Source organism: Pseudorasbora parva, chromosome 2, assembly GCF_024679245.1.
Source record: "Pseudorasbora parva isolate DD20220531a chromosome 2, ASM2467924v1, whole genome shotgun sequence".
Lineage (NCBI taxonomy): Eukaryota > Metazoa > Chordata > Actinopteri > Cypriniformes > Gobionidae > Pseudorasbora > Pseudorasbora parva.
In genome coordinates this window covers 43,656,979-43,674,994 of record NC_090173.1, presented here as the reverse complement: position 1 = coordinate 43,674,994, position 18,016 = coordinate 43,656,979, and the positions used below count along the sequence as shown (strand labels likewise).

At 43.8% G+C, this 18,016-nt stretch overlaps 1 protein-coding gene across 2 annotated transcripts in view; it reads right to left on the bottom strand.

Moving 5' to 3' along the window:
• Positions 1 to 2,809: 2,809 nt before the first annotated feature.
• pde4a (phosphodiesterase 4A, cAMP-specific) overlaps positions 2,810 to 18,016 on the bottom strand; it is an 83,694-nt gene continuing 68,487 nt past the window's right edge. For both annotated transcript variants that reach the window (XM_067420728.1, XM_067420738.1), the window contains 4 exons: positions 7,323 to 7,477; positions 7,089 to 7,211; positions 6,712 to 6,894; positions 2,810 to 6,618 (listed from right to left, as the gene is read on the bottom strand). In XM_067420728.1, coding sequence (XP_067276829.1) covers positions 6,127 to 6,618; positions 6,712 to 6,894; positions 7,089 to 7,211; positions 7,323 to 7,477 — 953 coding nt within the window. In that variant the 3' untranslated portion in view covers positions 2,810 to 6,126. The remainder of the gene's footprint in view (positions 6,619 to 6,711; positions 6,895 to 7,088; positions 7,212 to 7,322; positions 7,478 to 18,016) is intronic.

Below are 18,016 nucleotides of genomic sequence, written 5' to 3'. Positions count from 1 at the left end.
ATGATCCAGAATCAGATCCGGAGGCTGAAATAAATTGAACAGGGGAAGCAACAACAGCAGGACGTCCGTCTCTGTGGTATGTACTGTATTTAGTGGCCTGTCAACATTTGTGTGTTTACTCGCAGTTTTTGAGGACATGATTCGGTTTATGGACTATTGTATGCGACTAAACCTTAGCAGTAGCAAGCAAAACGGTTTTGCACGTCAGACTAGTGTAACGTTATACATAGAACAACAATGGAGTATCGTTAGTGCATTTGCATATATAAGACGTGTTGCACGGACTAGTGGATCTGCTGCACCTTGAGAGCAGTGTTTATGGGCGGTGTGCATTTAGTCACGCGCGCGCACCTTTCCGGGAGAAGAGCCCATACGGCCCATACAAGGACCTTCCGCTCTATCGACGTCAAGCGGACCCATACTCGAAAAAAACTCTAGCTCTGATATTTCATATCACGGCACATGTATTGGGGTGTACGATATGATGATGTGATGTGGAGTAAGATTCATTCACATTAATAATTACATGACAATTTGTAAGATTCTTCTTCTTATTATTATGATTTTTATTCTTAATGACGCTTGTTATTTAGAAGAAGAATGTCGTTTTTATTGATTTTATTATTATTTAAAAGAAGAAGGTCATTTTTATTATTTTGTCAGTCTGAATTATTTTAGTCCCAGTCCGTGCGCAGCTGCCGGGCCAGACGGGCCTGAAACGTCAGATAAAGCGCACATGCTCGCGACTGTAGGAATCATTAGCCTACTTATCAAATGCTTTGGTAAAGTCACACAAATTAAACATTGACGTTCATGTTGCACAAAAATAAACACTGAATGTTGTTGTTGTGGTTTTTAACAGTGGGTCATATAGCATATCTTGTCTGTGCGTTTTGTGGTGTTAGGAACTGCTTTTCTGCGCATTTTCCCACTAACTCAAACGTGCGTACACCACCTCCTGAGCTGGCGTAGGATTTGAGCGTGCCGTACGCCAAATGGGATTTGGGTGTACGCAAGGAGTTTGGTTCTTACAGCTTAGACGTGTATTGAGAGATGCTAGACTTGTAAGTTTATACAGTTTTGTAAGGTACGTCGTAAGTTTATAACTCCACTGAAATCGCCGTAAGGTCGTAACGCCACTGAAATCTCCATGCTAAGCAAGCGTTCACAATAAAAAAAATAATCTGCAGTTTTACCCGTTTTTAAACGTATTACATATGAGAAATAATGTAATATTTCCCAGCTAAATTCTCAGCTGTAATATATCAATAATTGCGCACACAGCGCGATTCTACTAGCGGCAGTTAGAGTCTCGTAAACAAACCCACACACATTATGATTGATGTGTACCTTGTAAAATGTTTTATCATTCATGTAAAATGTGTACCTTGAATACAATCTAAGTCGGTTTGGATGAAAGTGTCTGCCAAATGCATAAATGTAAATGATTAATCATATAAAAAAAAGAAAAAAAAGACAAGATTATTGTGGGAATATTTTTGTATTTTCAAAATACTAATTACTTGTATTTTATTTAAATACATTTTTCACATCAGTATTTTACATTTCACGAATCAGTATTTGTAGTTTGTAACAAAATAGGTTTTGTTGTATCTCTGTACCTAGTACCTCTGATTACAACAATATCTATATACCTATCTATCTCCGTCCGTCCAAAACATTTATCCAACTTTATTGTAATGTTGTCCTTATCCACAGGAGTTGTTACTGACGATTCATACTGCATATTTCAGCCAGGTCAAAGGTAGAGAAGGTCATGAGGGCAGGTGACAGCAGGTGAGTGACATTCATGGTAAGAGGAAATATTGGATTCTATACATCTAAGTTACAGTGGTTAGGTAGCGTAATACGTTTAAATAATGTTTAATTATAGCTCAATACCAAACACACACACACACACACACACGTTTGTTTTTGTGAAATGTGGGGACATCCTATAGGCATGCAATGGTTTTTATACCGTATTTTCTATCTATTTTTCTATTTTCACTGCCCCTACCAGAAAATCTACCCATCATAGGAAACATTCTGCATTTTTACTTTCTCCAAAAAAATAAATAAAAAAAATTGTATGATTTATAAGCATTGGGACATGGCCAATGTCCTCATATTTTCACTCTCTTCTTGTCATACCCATGTCATTATATTATATTTCAAAAAACATTAAACTAGTTTATGCAACTGATTTGACAACTAGTTCAACATTTTTGTATGTAATGACTCAAGCAATGAAATGAGGGCTATACATTTTATATGGAATGACTATTCAGCATTCACAAGTATAGTTCATTTTGACTGACATGACATAAGCAAATGATAATGTTATAAAACACCTGAGTTGTATGAAAGCAATTGATGCATGTCCAAAAGTATTTGTATTTGTTGGAAGGAATGAGAAACTGCTACTATGATGTGCACAAATGACTGAATGTTGTGGAGGTTGAACTAACTGTTGTGCAAATGTAAATAGTGATGTAAGAAATGCACCAAAGCGACTGAGACGAACTGTAAAATAAAACTATTGTCTATTTTTAACAATAATGTGCAGTAATTTAGCTGCATATTACAATGTTGTCCCTAAATAATGGCAGTCTGTAGGGGTCAGTAAAGTGTCACAGCAAAACATATATGATAACTTCCAAAATGTCATTGCAGATGTTTGCAAAATATTTTAAATTAGCGTTTACTGTCATGAGTTGTTTAATGATAATACACACAAATCAGCCTCATTATATGCAGCCATTACTGTAATATGAGGCAGGGGGGAAAAAGAAGAAAAATACAGATATTGCTTTTATTAGAAAAATCGTCCTTTATTTGTATTTTCAACACACTTTACAGTACTGAACAGTGAAAGAAAAAAATATACTGGTATATATTTATATATTTGTGTTTTTATATATAGCTGTTTGCTTATTAAATGCATTTTATTCACAAAATGACAACTCAGTTCTCTCAGAAGAAAACCTTTCATAAAAATAATATAATATAAAATAACTTGGACACATTATACACATTACAGCAATATAATGTACAAATATTACAATCATTTTCCTGTGTTTTCTTTTTCATTTATATTATTACCATAACTTGTGAACAAGTAACATATTATTTAAAGCCCAGAGAATAATTTCATTGGAGAGTCTCATGAGGCATGACTTAAAAGTACGAAGAAAAACTATTCTCTGATTAAGCCACGTCATCGTTCTGACTGTCTCTTGGTCATTAACCTCACAGAAGTATTTAAAACCCCTATTAAAAGCCTTTACAGTGCAGATTATTGACACAGAGTAGCTGATGTTACTCAGAGCTTTAGCAGGAAATGGCATTGAGGACCAAAAAGACGACGTTTGGACTGGGCCATTTCAAGTGCTCCCTCTGTGCCATGCTATACCATTACCCTTGATATCAGCCAACACCTTCCATCAGAAAAAAATAAAGTGCTGGTAAAGACACGTTTTAGAAATAACTGATGATTAGTCTGTTTTCCAATACAATTCAAATATTCACATTTAAAGGTGAAGGGGGATAGACTAAAATCCCCCAAATGAATGGCAGGGGAGATGACAGGAGAAAGAAAGGGGAAGGTTGAGGGTGCTTATGAGATTCCACAATTCAACTACAGTTCATTACAACTAAAAGTGATTCATTGTGACAGTGATTGATTCTGAGAGATCTCAAATTTACAATTCAACATTACAGTATATACAAAACAAGCAGTGATTCGTCTACTATTTATATTAGATAGTAGTTTTGATTTTTAAACCGTCAAACCAGAATGATACAAAAATAAAAACTGTACACAAACTGTTCAAAGAAAACACTTGTTTTTTCCTTTTGATATCCAAAAAGAATGGCAGCAAGGAATTAATTTTAATAATTTCTTAATAAGAAACAATTGCTACAGTGTCGTGTTAAAATGGCAAATATTATTTGTTAGTGTAGTGCTCACAACATTAACGAAAAGCCACACAACAAAGCATTCTAAGGTAAGACAGGCAAATGTAATGGGAATGTTATTAGTTTGCACAAACCAGTCGCGTAACCCTGGGTTTTGTGAAAATGCATTTAATTTCCGAACATTTATACCATGACATCCTCTAGTACAGTTATCATACATGTACCGGTATGGCCGCAATTACTGCTCTGACAGACACAGACTTGTGTAAAGCTAAGCTACTGACCAGCAGAAACCAGCTTATCATTTTTCAACAAGGATGCTTGCAAACGCTGCCTCCCAATGTAGCAACAATTGGTTTATTCAACTGAAATTAAACCAAACTAAAAGGTTCTGAGATGAGAGAGAGGCAATATTGCAAATCTAACATCAACCTGAGAACTCTCTCGTTCCCTTACTTTCCGTCTCTCTCTTTCTCCCTTAAAAGTTGGTGAAAAGTCAAATAGACATCACAAAATATGCCGGACATAAAACACATTAGAGCAACAGTTTATTTTTGTGGTATGACCTGCTTTCTCTGTCTGTACTGTCTATAGTGACTTTGCCATGCAGAAAAAACTACCCTACACCTCCAGGTGGAGCTATTGTGTATTCACAGACATTTAGCAAGGCATATAGACATGGAACAAATAGTCTGTGATATAATGCCAACATATTATTATTTCACAATGTGACAGGTGGAAACCCTGCAGTTGACATTAAGGCAAATAAGCATCAAACTCAATATGCTGCATGTGGCTCCCTTTATCTCTCTCCAGCATCTAAACACCAATGTCTTTCTCTCTCAGATCCTTCTCTCACTATCGTCTCTTTTAGCCCACGATTAATGCTTCTCCAACTTATCAGCTAAGCACTCATTCCTTTGGCAAAACATAATGTAGTGTTTTGGTGTAGACAGAGAATGTATTCCCAGCGTGAGTGGGTGAAGGTGAGAGAGTATGTGTGAATATGTGCTGCAATTGAGGAGACTGTTACTTTTACAAATTTGGCAGGAATGGATGTAGCAAAACAAAAAAAAGAAGACAAAACATATGTTTCAAAGCGTCACATGGCTTTTCCTCGGAAAGTGACTATCATTAATTATTCACATGGAAAGTGAGGGCAGTCCATGAGCGGTGGTGACGGCGATAAATCCTAATCTAGGCCCTAAATGCCTCGGTTGGCTTAAAAGCAACTAAGGGAGACTAAAAGATGAGAGCAGAAGTTATCACAAAGACAACGCAAACACTCAGTGCCGGGCCGGCACAAACCATAATCGATGGAGATAGATTGCTTAAAATGAGAAAAGGACAATCAAAAATGAAGACAAAAGCAGACACTCCTGTCCCATTATGCATTGCTTCACAACAGCTCCAGAGTTGAAGCTGGTGGTTCAGAAAGGCACACAGCCATCTTGCACTGGTAGCACTCCTGGGTAAAGGGTAAGAGGGGGTGGGACCAACTAACAAATCGTTTTCGACATCCTTATCCCTCCACAGTTTTTTGGACCGCAGACGTTATCTCATTTCTCCCGGCAGATGCAACTGTGTTCTCGCTATGACAGAAATTGAAAAAAAGTCTCTCAGATTTCTCTCAATACGGGAATTCTGAGGATTTAAGTCCCTGTTAGAAAGCTTTAAAAGCTGATTATTGACACTGATGCTCCTTTTTGAGATGGCTTTTTCCCAAAGAGATTCCTTTCAGATCCAGGCCCCCTGAACACATACACAGACACACAGCCATGTGTTTGCATGTACTTTGTGGTATTGTTATTTTAGACTGAATTTCACGTCCGTCTGTGAATGTGTGTATGCGTATGTGTGAAAATTCCAGAGTGCTACACTGACGTAATGGCCCTTTACAAACCCCACCATAATTCTGTTTCTCCATCAAACTTCAACCTCACTGCTGGATGGACTCCAGCTCACACTCATAATCTACAGTTTCTGTGTTAAATACTTCTCTGATATCAATATTTTTTGTTCCCTTTTTGAAAAATAAAATAAAATGTCTTATTGGGTTGGTACACAAGACTTAATCTGTTTATGGTCTAGCTATCAGAAACAGAAGAGTCCTATGTGAACCGTAGAGCGTAGGGACAGAGTTTCTGAAGCATGGCCCCAACTTGGCCCTCTGGGCCAGACAACTGTTCCCCAAAGTCGTGCGTATTACGTGTCATCGGTAGGAGAGGACGACTTCTCCTCTTCTGTCTCCTCCACAGGGCTCTCATCAGACTGTCTCTCGTCCTCCTCCTCGACTACTGACTGAACCTGCAGTCGCCTCCGTCCCGACCTCTCTACCACTACCTCTGTCACCTCCTCCCCGTCCTCCATTTTTTCTTCTGCCTCGTCCTCCTCAGCTTCCACTGCCTCCTCATCTTCTTTGTTTGCCTCCTGACCATGGCTGCCTATGTGGTTATGACTGGGAGCAACGACCTGTCCTGTTTCTCCCTCCAGCGTTAGTTGAAACTGGAATCTGCTCGTGCATGATTCAAGCTCGTTATCTGGGCCGTCGGGCGGTGGTGACGGGCTCTGGGGAATGGTGCTTTGGTACCAGTCCCGGTTGTCCTCAAGGGTGTCCAAAATTTCCTGAGCATCAGGGTGGACTAAGTCCCCCCAGGTCTCCCACAAAGGATGCACAATATAATCGATAAAGCCCACCTAAATCAGCAAACCAAACATAGAGAGAGACTCTTTAGCAGCAGCTTATGTCAGGTTGAGAATTTATGTTTGTGTGGGTGTTTATATGTGTACCTGACTCTTTTCCACGGACGCAGTGTGTTTGTCACACATGGGGCTGATTTCCATCCCACGCTCTCGCTCTTTATCGCCCTGCCGGAAGAACTCCTCCATAATGCGCTCAGTCCACTGCCTGTACACTGCCAGTGGCTTTGTTGGGTTACTAAGGTCAGCACAGTGCACCATGTTCCTCAGGACCTACACACACACACACACACACACACACACACACACACACACACACACACACACACACACACACACACACACTTATGACTAAGACGTTTCTCTTTTTCTGTTCTACACTTGCAGACCCATGTCATTTTTGACATTATTGTTTAAACTGTTTTGTTGTAAAGAATATTATAAAGAAACACTTTTTTGGTAATCACCTGTATTCGGTCATTATAATGGTCCAGCATCAGCACTCCTGAACTGGTCACTTTCTTGGTCTCCACCATAGTCTTAAGATCGGCCAGTAAGCTCATATGCTTTGACATGTCTGTTGCTAGAACCTAAGAAGACAAGCAGCACCATTTGCACAGGATGTAAATGTGTGGAAATGAAATTGTAAAAAAATATATACATAGAAAAAAAACTGATTTTCAGTGCAGTGTGCTTCTTACCATGTCAATCACCAGCTTGCGCAGACTCTGCCGTTGCCTTTTGGTGAGGTTCTGAAAGATGTCACAGTTCTCCTCATGCAAAAGCTTGAAGCCTACAGCAAGGTGGTGGTTCTCCAGTACAGATTCATCGTTGTACATTAATGCCAGTTCTGAGTCTGTAAAACAGAGCAGATCAGGTTATCACTGGATTTCATGGTTCAGATTGCCCACTGGGCCCTGGCTAGTTTAAAAAAGTTTTTGGCCAATACGGAATACTGAAAAGTAGGGGTGTGATGAGACACTAGGGATGCAACAATACAGTTAGTCCACGATTCAATACATACCTCGGTTTTTAACCACGGTTTTTCGGTTCTGTTTGTTTAGTATTCTATTCTTAGGCGACAGGAACAGAAAAAGTTAAGGAGAAAATGTTTTTATTGCAATACTCTTTCTTTATTTCACTTAAAAGACTTGAAAACAAACCCTTACTTAAACTTAAAACTTTACTTAAAGGGTTGCTTCAGCGATTAGCATATGGCTTTGTATTAGTAGAAACCCTGGAGTATATTCAAATGATTGTGCTTTCTTCCCTCATATCCCTCCTTTGAACCTGCGCATGGGAGATGGGAGATCACACTCAGCTCGCCGGGACAGCTCAGCTCGCAGCTACAGGCACTCATATAAACGGAGCTATGGTGAGCAATGTAAGTCTTTTAACTTCTCAAAATAATTTCTATGAAAGTTAAGCTTGCAAAGACATGAACTGAAACGCGCCAGACTGAACTCGCATTGTGAATGTATGCCGCGAGTGTAGTCGCGATTACCTCAGCTCTCATCAAGAGAGCTCAGCTCATTTATCTGACTCCTGCAGTTAGTGCTCAGTGCTGTGATACAGGGCAGCGAAGCATTCTGGGAATTGTAGTCTTTCATCCCCATGCAGACAAAAATACATTTTCTGTCTTTTCTCAGTCTAGAAGACACCAAATTCAAAAATAATTTCACATTTCTACTACATTGATGACCCGGTTTAAATACAGATTCATCTTCCCAGCGTTGAAGTACCCCTTTAAAAAACCCTTGCACACATTCCCGGCGTATTGTATAATATAAAATAAATATATATAAAGATTTACAGTGGCAGCTCAGAGATGTACAGTAGCATTTAATTATGAATTTGAATGAATAAATGTAGGCTAAAATTAAAACGACATATCCTTCAACAACATTGATTAAAAGCTACTGTATTAAAGGTGTTTTTATTTTATTTATTAAAATCATTTTAGAGGTGAACTGCCCCTTTAAGGACAGCGTGTACGCTGCTGTCAATTGAAGACCTGCTCGCATCTCAAAGACACACACAATTTTACTTTCACTTTAGACATAACCGATTGTGTTTATATGTTAACCTTGTGTGTATTTCACAGTATTAGCACAGTAAGACTGTCCAGTAATCGCATGTGTTTGACAGACGTTTAGTGTGCGCGCTCAATGCAAAACTGAAATGTTTAACCGGCAAGGCTTTAAAACGCGGCTAACTTTAGAGCATATGACTGGTTATTTGCTCATATCAGCGCATAGACTCACAGGCACACTCAAACAGAGCCGAAATAAACTGAAAGAAATATTTCAAACGGAGAGAAATGGAAATAATTAATTAAATGCAAAAACGAAAAGAAAAAAATCGAAATTCACCAGCGGATATTGAACTGTGAATGCCATACCGAACGGTTCAATATTATATTGAGTATTGTGGCATCCCTATGAGACACTAATTTCACGAGACGAGACAAGATAAGATTTTTACATAGTATTTTTAAGAAATCCTCAGTGATGAATTCATGAATAGAAAAATAGTTTGCAGGTGCATTTGAAATGTTTTAACTAATCAGCTTGTAATGAATGTCATTTCATTTCTACTAATTATTGAGTATTAATTATCATACAGTAAAAGACAACAATCACAGTAAAGGTTTTGAAAAAAACTCAACTGACTGGCTTCTCTCCTGTATGATTGAACCTTGGAACTGTACTGAACATCTTCCCACAAATTGTTCATAGATGCATTCATAATGCATTCAAAGATATTAAATGCAAACAATAACCTTAATCAAAGTACTCAATATTCAAAGTGCAAAGAGAGACCAAATACTTATTGCTATATTTGATATTGAGCTAAGAGATGGTTACAACTTACAGTTTTTCTCAATTGCTAAAACACTAAACCCTATTGTCTGAACCAAATGCTCAGTTGCCTGAACCCACTGATTAAATCAATCACTCTTTTGGCAAAATCATAAGCACTTTTCACCTGTTTGGACACAACTTGCAGATTGATCTCATGAAATGGCGTATATATGACACGCCAATTCGTATGCCATTTTGGCGTGCTATCAATACACATAATCGCTTTTAAGCCATTTCGTTCTATCCCCCTATACTGCCCCTACCCCTTAACCTACCCGTCACAAAAAACATTCTGCATTTTTACGTTTCACAAAAACATTATTTAGTATGTTTGTAAATCCATTTACATTGTGGACACACAAACACACAAAAATGGTTCGTTTCGGCGTAGACATACACGCGGAATCACACGGCATAGATATACACGCTGAGATGATATTTCGTTTCAGTGTAGACATTCATACTGAATCACACGGCGTAGACATACACGCGCATAGCTCAAAATGCGTACAGATAACACGCCACTTGGATTTAGAAAGTGCCATGTATGTTTACGCAAAGTCAAAATGTCATGTTGCAACTTGCCAACACATTTTCATTGTGATGCAACCCTGCTGCATAATGGTGAGCACAGGTGACAAAAGTCAAACACAATTAAAGCACAGATGTCACCACTTGAACACAACAACTCAAAATTGATCACACTTCTGGCTAATGATGTGAAGGAACATATACAGTAAGCCAGTTCAGAGAGCACTGGTTTGTGAGGCCCTACAATGGATACAAATCTGAGAGGAGGAGTACTGTACACAAGTGGCAAACACATAAGATTTCTGTTTTGTCTTTTTGTACAAGTGCTAAATGCACAGTTTTTTTTTTTTTTTTTTTTTTTTTTTTTTGCAACAATCATTTAGCCTACGGTGAAGTTTGGTTTTGCAAGAAGACTTGCAAAGTCTTTAAACAAAAAAACAAAACTGTTTAAAACAAAACTGACAACAGTCATGTCTGGTGTAGACACAGTGTTAATTAATTAGTTAAACTAAAATAAAAGACACATGAAAATGGGGTGGCAGAGTAGACAATAAATGGAATGTTTGAGGAACTGCACGTGTCCTCAATTTCTCTTGAACCTTTATTTAAAGGGCATATTGCAGGTTACATTTTTTAAATTAATATATAACCTTTATGGAAATACAAAATTAAAAGTTAATGCAGGATATAAAGTGTTTTAAAAAGACATGAGAGCACAAATGTTGTAGATAAATTGACCGCTTTTTGACGTTTTTTTTTTTACATTGCATCATTTTGCATCACGAGAGGGAGTTGTTTGCTGGGCTCTGCGTTGCCTCAGTGCAGAGTAGTTTGTTATTCAGTAGGAATCTGTGTTTTCTGTATTTTTATAATTTTTAAATTATCATCGTCATGGTAAATTTGGTAAACTCTAGCCTGTCAGGACATAGAGTCCACAGATTTCCCAACAAGAAAAATTACGCTGATATCTTTGTGCCTGGGAGGAGACGGGACATCACTTCTGCATAGGGGTTGAAGGACTTCCGATTTTTTAAAGTCGACATTTATTTGATGAATTCCAAATTGACGTTGACTAGTTGCTGAGAGGCGAACATGGATTTTCTTGTAAACCGGACAGCTATGGCATATGGCACAGCACTGCCCATAAGGTTATTGGTCCTACATAACAGCTTTTGTATCAGTTCTTTTGTCTTATGGTCGTTATATTTCTCACATATTTCTGCTCGTTCTTAATAAGATACAGATAAAGTAGTACTACAAATATTACACGTATATGAATGCATTAGTGAGTGCTTGTGTGTGATTTTGAACTGGCTTTTTAAAAAAAGAAATACTGTTGTCTGAGGTCAATTAATGACATTTGTATGTTTTTTACATTAAAAAAACATCATTAGTAATAGGCTATTTTCTACACTGGTTTTGAGGCTCTCTTCTGAACGCTGGGTTTTGATGGGCGTGCCGCACTGGAGACTTGGAAGTAAACTTAGAAGTCAGTTCCCTTTATCGAGGGAACTCGCACTGCGTCATCGTAGATGACACATCGGGGAACGCCCTCGGCGTGACGCTGCTGAGTTCATATCAAAAAAGTCCAATCTTGATTGGTGTTGCGTAATGACGTAACGAGTGACGGCATACCCGGAGGTATAAAGGGACGCCGGCACAAGCAAACGCAGCTTCCTGCTTTCAGCGGTCGCGCTCTGTGTTCTGTCTGTCTATTTGGTGTTGTTTGTCCCGTAGGGCTTATTATATCATTAGATATGGCGAGCGAGCAGTTCAGACGGTGTGTGCCTCCCTGTCCGCGCTTTATTTCGGGCACGGACACACACCAGCTCTGTGTGCAGTGTCTCGGCGTGCAGCACGCCCGGGCCGCTCTCGAGGGAGCGGCTTGCGGCGAATGTGATAAGCTGCCGCTGAGAGTACTGCGCTCGCGGCTGGCGGTCTTTGACGAGGCCGGTCAGCCTCGCGAGCCTCGCGGTTCTGGTCCCGCTGTTGCCGAGGCAGAGCGGCGCCGCAGGTCGTGGGGCTCGCAGCTGGATCTGTCAGCGGGATTAGGGAATGTTGAGGCATCTCTCTCTTCCTCTGACGATTCAGAGGATCTTCCGCCACGTGTGGAAGCCCGCGCTGCGGCTTCTTCCCGCGAGGCGGAGGATCAGGTGCTCATGCTGTCCGATTCCGAGGGATCGTTGACAATGAGCACCGAAGCAGGCGCAGTGGGGCAGTCGCCACCCCACTCGCAGGCTATGGAGGAGCTCGTGAAGGTCTTGACTCGCGCTGTGGCCAAGCTGAGCTTAGATTGGCCACAAGAGGAAGTGCACGTCCAGCCGCCAAGCAAGCTGGACGAGCGCTTCTTCAAGCGTCGAGCCCAGCCTCCACGCCGGGGTCTGCCGTTTTTCCCCGACCTGCACAGTGAGCTGTGCAGGGCGTGGGAGAAACCCTTCTCAGCACGTTTGACTACGCCCCCTGCACTTGACTTCGCTAACGTGCTGGGAGCGTCTGAGAAGGGATATGTTGCGCTGCCGAGGGTAGAAGAGGCGCTCGCGGGCCACCTCTCTCCCGAGACAGCAGCTTCATTGAAGACCCCGGCATTGCCCTCGAAACCATGCTGAGAGACTTCGAAGCTGGTGGCGAGGGCATATAGTGCGGCTGGTCGCGCTGGTGGGTGCCTGCACACTCTTGCGGTTCTGCAGGCCTACCAAGCGGACGTGCTGAAGGAGCTCGATGAGGGCGAGGGTCCCTCTCCGGAGGATGTGACTGAGCTGAGGAAGGCAGCGGATTTGTCTCTTCGTGTCACCAAACAAGCGGCCCGTGATATCGGCCGCTCCATGGCGGGTTTGGTGTGCGCGGAGAGGCATCTCTGGCTGAACCTGTCGGGGATCAGGGAGAGAGACAGACACTTTCTCCTTGATTCCCCGGTTTCGCCTTCTGGCCTTTTCGGCGGCGCTGTGAGCACCGTCGTCGAGAGGTTTCAGGAGGTGAAAAAGCAGGCTGCCGCTCTCAGCCAGTTCATCCCTCGCCGCTGGGGCTCCTCCAGCAAGGCTGCCTCGAGCGGGCAGTCTCGGCCAGCAGAGGGCTCCTCGCACCGTGAGGTGCAGAAGCAGAGCGTCGCTTCTCGTGCCCCTCCTGAGGGAGCTTGGCAGAAGAAGCGACGCTCTCGCGGGAAGTCTTCAAAGCCGAAGACCGACCTGAGGGAGGTTATTCAGGCCAAGAAGGCTTCCAAGCGGTCCTAGCTGCGGCAGGACCGCTGAGAGCTGTCCCCCACGGGGCGGAGCGACCGAGGTCGTTCTCCCCCCGAGGCTCTCGGGAAATCGATGTTGTGCTCTCGCAGTCAAAAGGGCTCCGGACCACGTCGTTTCCCCATGTTCGCGCGCGGCTCTGGCCAGCACATATAAAATCTGCGGCAGAGCAGCGACTGCGTTCACACACCGAAAATCTGCCTCGATTAGTCCCTGCCGGTTATCCGCTTCAGGGGGTCGAGGCAGAGGTTCGGTTGATACCCCAGACCAGCCTCGAGAGGCTGGTCCCCTTATCAGAGTATCTCGGCGCATGGTCATGCCTTCCGAATATCTCTGTGTGGGCCCTGCGCACTGTAGAACGGGGATACAGACTGCAGTTCAGAGTTCCCCCCCCCGAAATTTGGGGGGATAGTCTGGACAGTGGTCGGTCCCGAGCAGGTGGGGGTAATGGGGCAGGAAGTACGCTCTCTGCTGGAAAAAGGGGCGATAGAAAGGGTCCCCCCGCCAGAAAGGGAGGTCGGGTTCTACAGCCGGTACTTCATAGTCCCCAAGAAGGATGGGGGGTTGCGTCCAATATTAGATCTCAGGCTTCTGAATCGGTCTCTGAGGAGATACAGGTTCAGGATGCTAACCATTCCTGTTATCGTGAGTCAGATCCAGTTCGAGGACTGGTTCGTCACGATAGATCTAAAGGACGCTTACTTCCATATTTCCATCCTTCCCAGTCACAGGAAGTTCCTGAGGTTCGCTTTCGGGGGCGAAGCGTTCCAATATCGGGTCCTTCCCTTTGGCCTAGCCTTGTCACCTCGCACCTTCACGAAGTGCATGGATGCAGCCCTGGCTCCGCTAAGACTCCAGGGCATCCGGGTACTGAATTATATCGACGACTGGTTGATCATGGCCAGGTCGTACGATATGGCAGTTCAGCATCGAGATGCTGTTCTAGCACACATGACGTGTTTGGGGTTGAGACTCAACGCGAAAAAGAGCACGTTGACGCCCTCCCAGAGAATTACGTTCCTGGGAATAGTGTGGGACTCGGTAACGATGCGGGCACACATGTCACCCGCACGTATCGAGACCATACGGGCGGAGGTCTCAAGTATAAGGTTGGGCCACAGCATCACTGTCAAACAGTTCCAGAGACTGGTGGGTCTCATGGCAGCAGCGTCCAGTGTGATTCCGCTCGGCCTGCTCCACATGAGACCGCTACAGTGGTGGCTGAGAACCAAGGGGTTTTCTCCGAAGGGGAATCCCTTTCGTATGATCAGGGTAATGCGCAAATGCATTCGTTCCCTGGTTATATGGAAGAAACCTTGGTTTCTGTCCCTGGGGCTAGTATTGGGAGCATCGTGTTGCCGGAAAACCGTTTCAACAGATGCATCCCTTACTGGTTGGGGCGCGGTCATGGAAGGCCGAGGGGCGAGAGGTCCTTGGACAGCCCAGCATGCTTCATGGCACATCAACTGCCTAGAGATGCTGGCTGTCTGGAAAGCTCTGAGGAGTGTTCTCGAGGACCTTCGCGGCCACCATGTCCTGATACGATCCGACAACACTGCCGTGGTATCGTATCTAAATCATCAGGGGGGTCTGAGATCGCGCCCTCTGTACAGACTGGCGCATCAGGTCCTCCTGTGGTCCCACGGGAAACTGTCTTCTCTCAGGGCAGTTTATATCCCGGGGGACCAGAACCAGGGAGCAGACATCCTGTCGAGGCAGGGGCTGAGGCCCGGGGAGTGGCGTCTCCATCCAGAGGTGGTGGAGGCCATATGCGAGAGGTTTGGCCGAATGGAAGTGGATTTGTTTGCGTCTCGAGAGACGACCCACTGTCCACTTTGGTTCTCCCTCAGGCATCCGGCTCCGTTGGGCCTGGATGCCATGTCACAGGCGTGGCCGAGGCTACGTCTGTACGCATTTCCCCCGATTGCTCTGCTCCCGGGAGTTCTGGAGCGGGTTCGCCGGGAAGGCATTCGCCTGCTTCTGATAGCACCCCGGTGGCCGACCAGGGTATGGTTCTCCGACATTATGGACCTGCTAGACGACCTTCCATGGCAGATTCCTCTGAGGAGGGATCTGTTGACTCAGGCGGGGGGCTCGATATTTCACCCCCAGCCAGAGTTATGGAACCTGTGGGCTTGGCCCCTGAGGGGGCAGAGCTCATAGAGGAAGGGCTGTCAGCAGGTGTCGTGGAGACTATACTCAGCTCCAGGGCTCCTTCCACCAGGAAGCTGTACAACTTGAAGTGGAGAGTGTTCTCCATATGGTGTAGAGACCGTGAAGTAGACCCAGTGAACTGCGCTGTGGCTTCAGTACTGGAGTTTCTGCAAGATCGGTTTTCCGCCGGGCTTACCCCGTCCACACTTAAGGTGTATGTGGCAGCGATAGGAGCTTTCCACGCACCATTAGGTGAAGGACCTCTGGGGAGGCACCATCTGGTTGTACGGTTCCTCCGAGGAGCGCGGAGGATGAGACCTGTGGCTCGTTCTAGGATCCCTGCGTGGGATCTGGCAGTGGTTCTCGAAGGGTTGGTTGAGGCCCCCTTCGAACCGCTGGAGTTGGCCTGGGCCAAGAACCTCACGCTTAAGGTAGCTTTTCTCTTAGCCATCACCTCTCTGAGGAGGGTGGGGGACCTTCAGGCATTGGCAGTAACACCCAATTGCTTGGAGTTTGCCCCAGGCAACGTGAAAGCTATCTTGCGGCCGACCCCGGGATACGTCCCCAAGGTACCGTCTAATGCGGTACGGTCGGTGGTTCTCCAGGCTTTTCATCCCCCGCCTCATGTGACGGCAGATGAGGGCAGGCTTCACCTCCTCTGCCCGGTGCGGGCATTGAGGATTTATTTGGAGAGGTCTGCCCAGTGGAGGAAGTCAGACCAGTTGTTAGTGTGCTTTGGTCCACCTAGGAAGGGGCTGCCTGCAGCGAAACAGACAATTAGTAACTGGATTGTCCAGGCAATAGCCACGGCCTATCAGGTGCGCAACTTGCCTTCACCTATAGCCGTGAGGGCTCATTCTACCAGGGGCATGGCCTCCTCGGTAGCCCTCCTTTCCGGAGCTTCTCTGCAAGAGATTTGCGAGGCGGCTGGGTGGGCCACACCGCATACCTTCGTGAGGTATTATAGTCTGCACCTCCCGGCGACGCCAGGCGCTAGGGTGCTCGCCCCCTGATTATGCACTCCGGTTCATGTCATGGGGTGCAAGATAGGCGAGGACTAGTGGGTACTCGTTCCCCGATGTGTCATCTACGATGACGCAGTGCGAGTTCCCTCGATAAAGGGAACGTCTCGGGTTATGAATATAACCCATGTTCCCTGAGAGGGAACGAGACACTGCGTCTCGTAGCCCCGCCTATCTACAGAGCGGCCCGCTTCATAGCAGTAAGCTGCGTTTGCTTGTGCCGGCATCCCTTTATACCTCCGGGTATGCCGTCACTCGTTACGTCATTACGCAACACCAATCAAGATTGGACTTTTTTGATATGAACTCAGCAGCGTCACGCCGAGGGCGTTCCCCGATGTGTCATCTACGATGACGCAGTGTCTCGTTCCCTCTCAGGGAACATGGGTTATATTCATAACCCGAGACGTTTTCTATACATACATGCACTAACATTTGTATAGAATTTATGTACAAATAGCTTATTTTGTTTACATTTTAAGTGTTTTTATGACAAAAATGCAATACCCCACCCATTGGTAACACTATATGGTATTTGGTACGAGGGCCCAGCAAGATGGTGTGTACCATCTTTATAAAAGATGTTTATAAAAGCTTTTCTTTGACTAACAAGAAAGTTTTCAGCTCTGAAACTTACTGGATATTATTAAATTACTATGACCTTTTATATATCAAAAGCTCAAGGGAAAGTTGATTTCTCAATTCATCACCCCTTTAATTTAACCTGCCAGTGTCTCTACTAATAGTGAAGCTGTGATATTTATAAATAAAAGTGAAAAGTGAATTCTATGAATTCTAGTTTTGAATAGTTATAAAGATATTTATGCCACAACTTTTCAGTTTCTAAACTATTTTATTGATAAATCACAGAACAGTGTTGACAATACATTTCTGTGCTATTGAAAGGTTTTGTGTGTCATTTTTAACTGTTGTAAACAGAGCATGCGTGTCAGGAAATTGCTTATCCTGCTGCGCCCTCTATAGGCCAGTTACTAGTCGACGTCAAGCTTAAAGCGTTATGGCAGAGCATTAAAGTCGACTAGTCGATTAGTCGAATAATCGGTGCAACCCCTACTTCTGCATCTGCTTCAAAAAAACTACGGGAAAAATGCTGTGGTGTGTAACGTTCACTTTAGACCGGAGGATTATCATCCTGGCGTTATGATTGAGTCACATGATGCTATAATAGAGTCAAAATGACGTTGTTCCTGGGAAGTTATTAGGTCATGCAAGACAATGCCAGGCTTCATTCTGCACATGCTATATAACAGAGCGGTTTTGTAGACTGTCTACACCTGCAGTCCATATCTGTCTCCTATTGAAAATAATGCCCATCATGAAAAGAAGAATCAGACATTCGTGCTATCCTAAACCAGTTCTCAGATGTCCAACTTATCAAAATGAACATCATATTGTTTTGACATGTATTTTTCTTTCATACATTTGTCAAATGATCCAGGGCTGCATTTCTCAAAAGCAATGTGAGCTAAATTGATCGTGGAAACCATTGGTGCAAACGGTTCTACAATCTACTTGAGCTTACAATGCTTTTGGGAAACACAGCCCAGGATGAAAAAAATAAAAATAAATG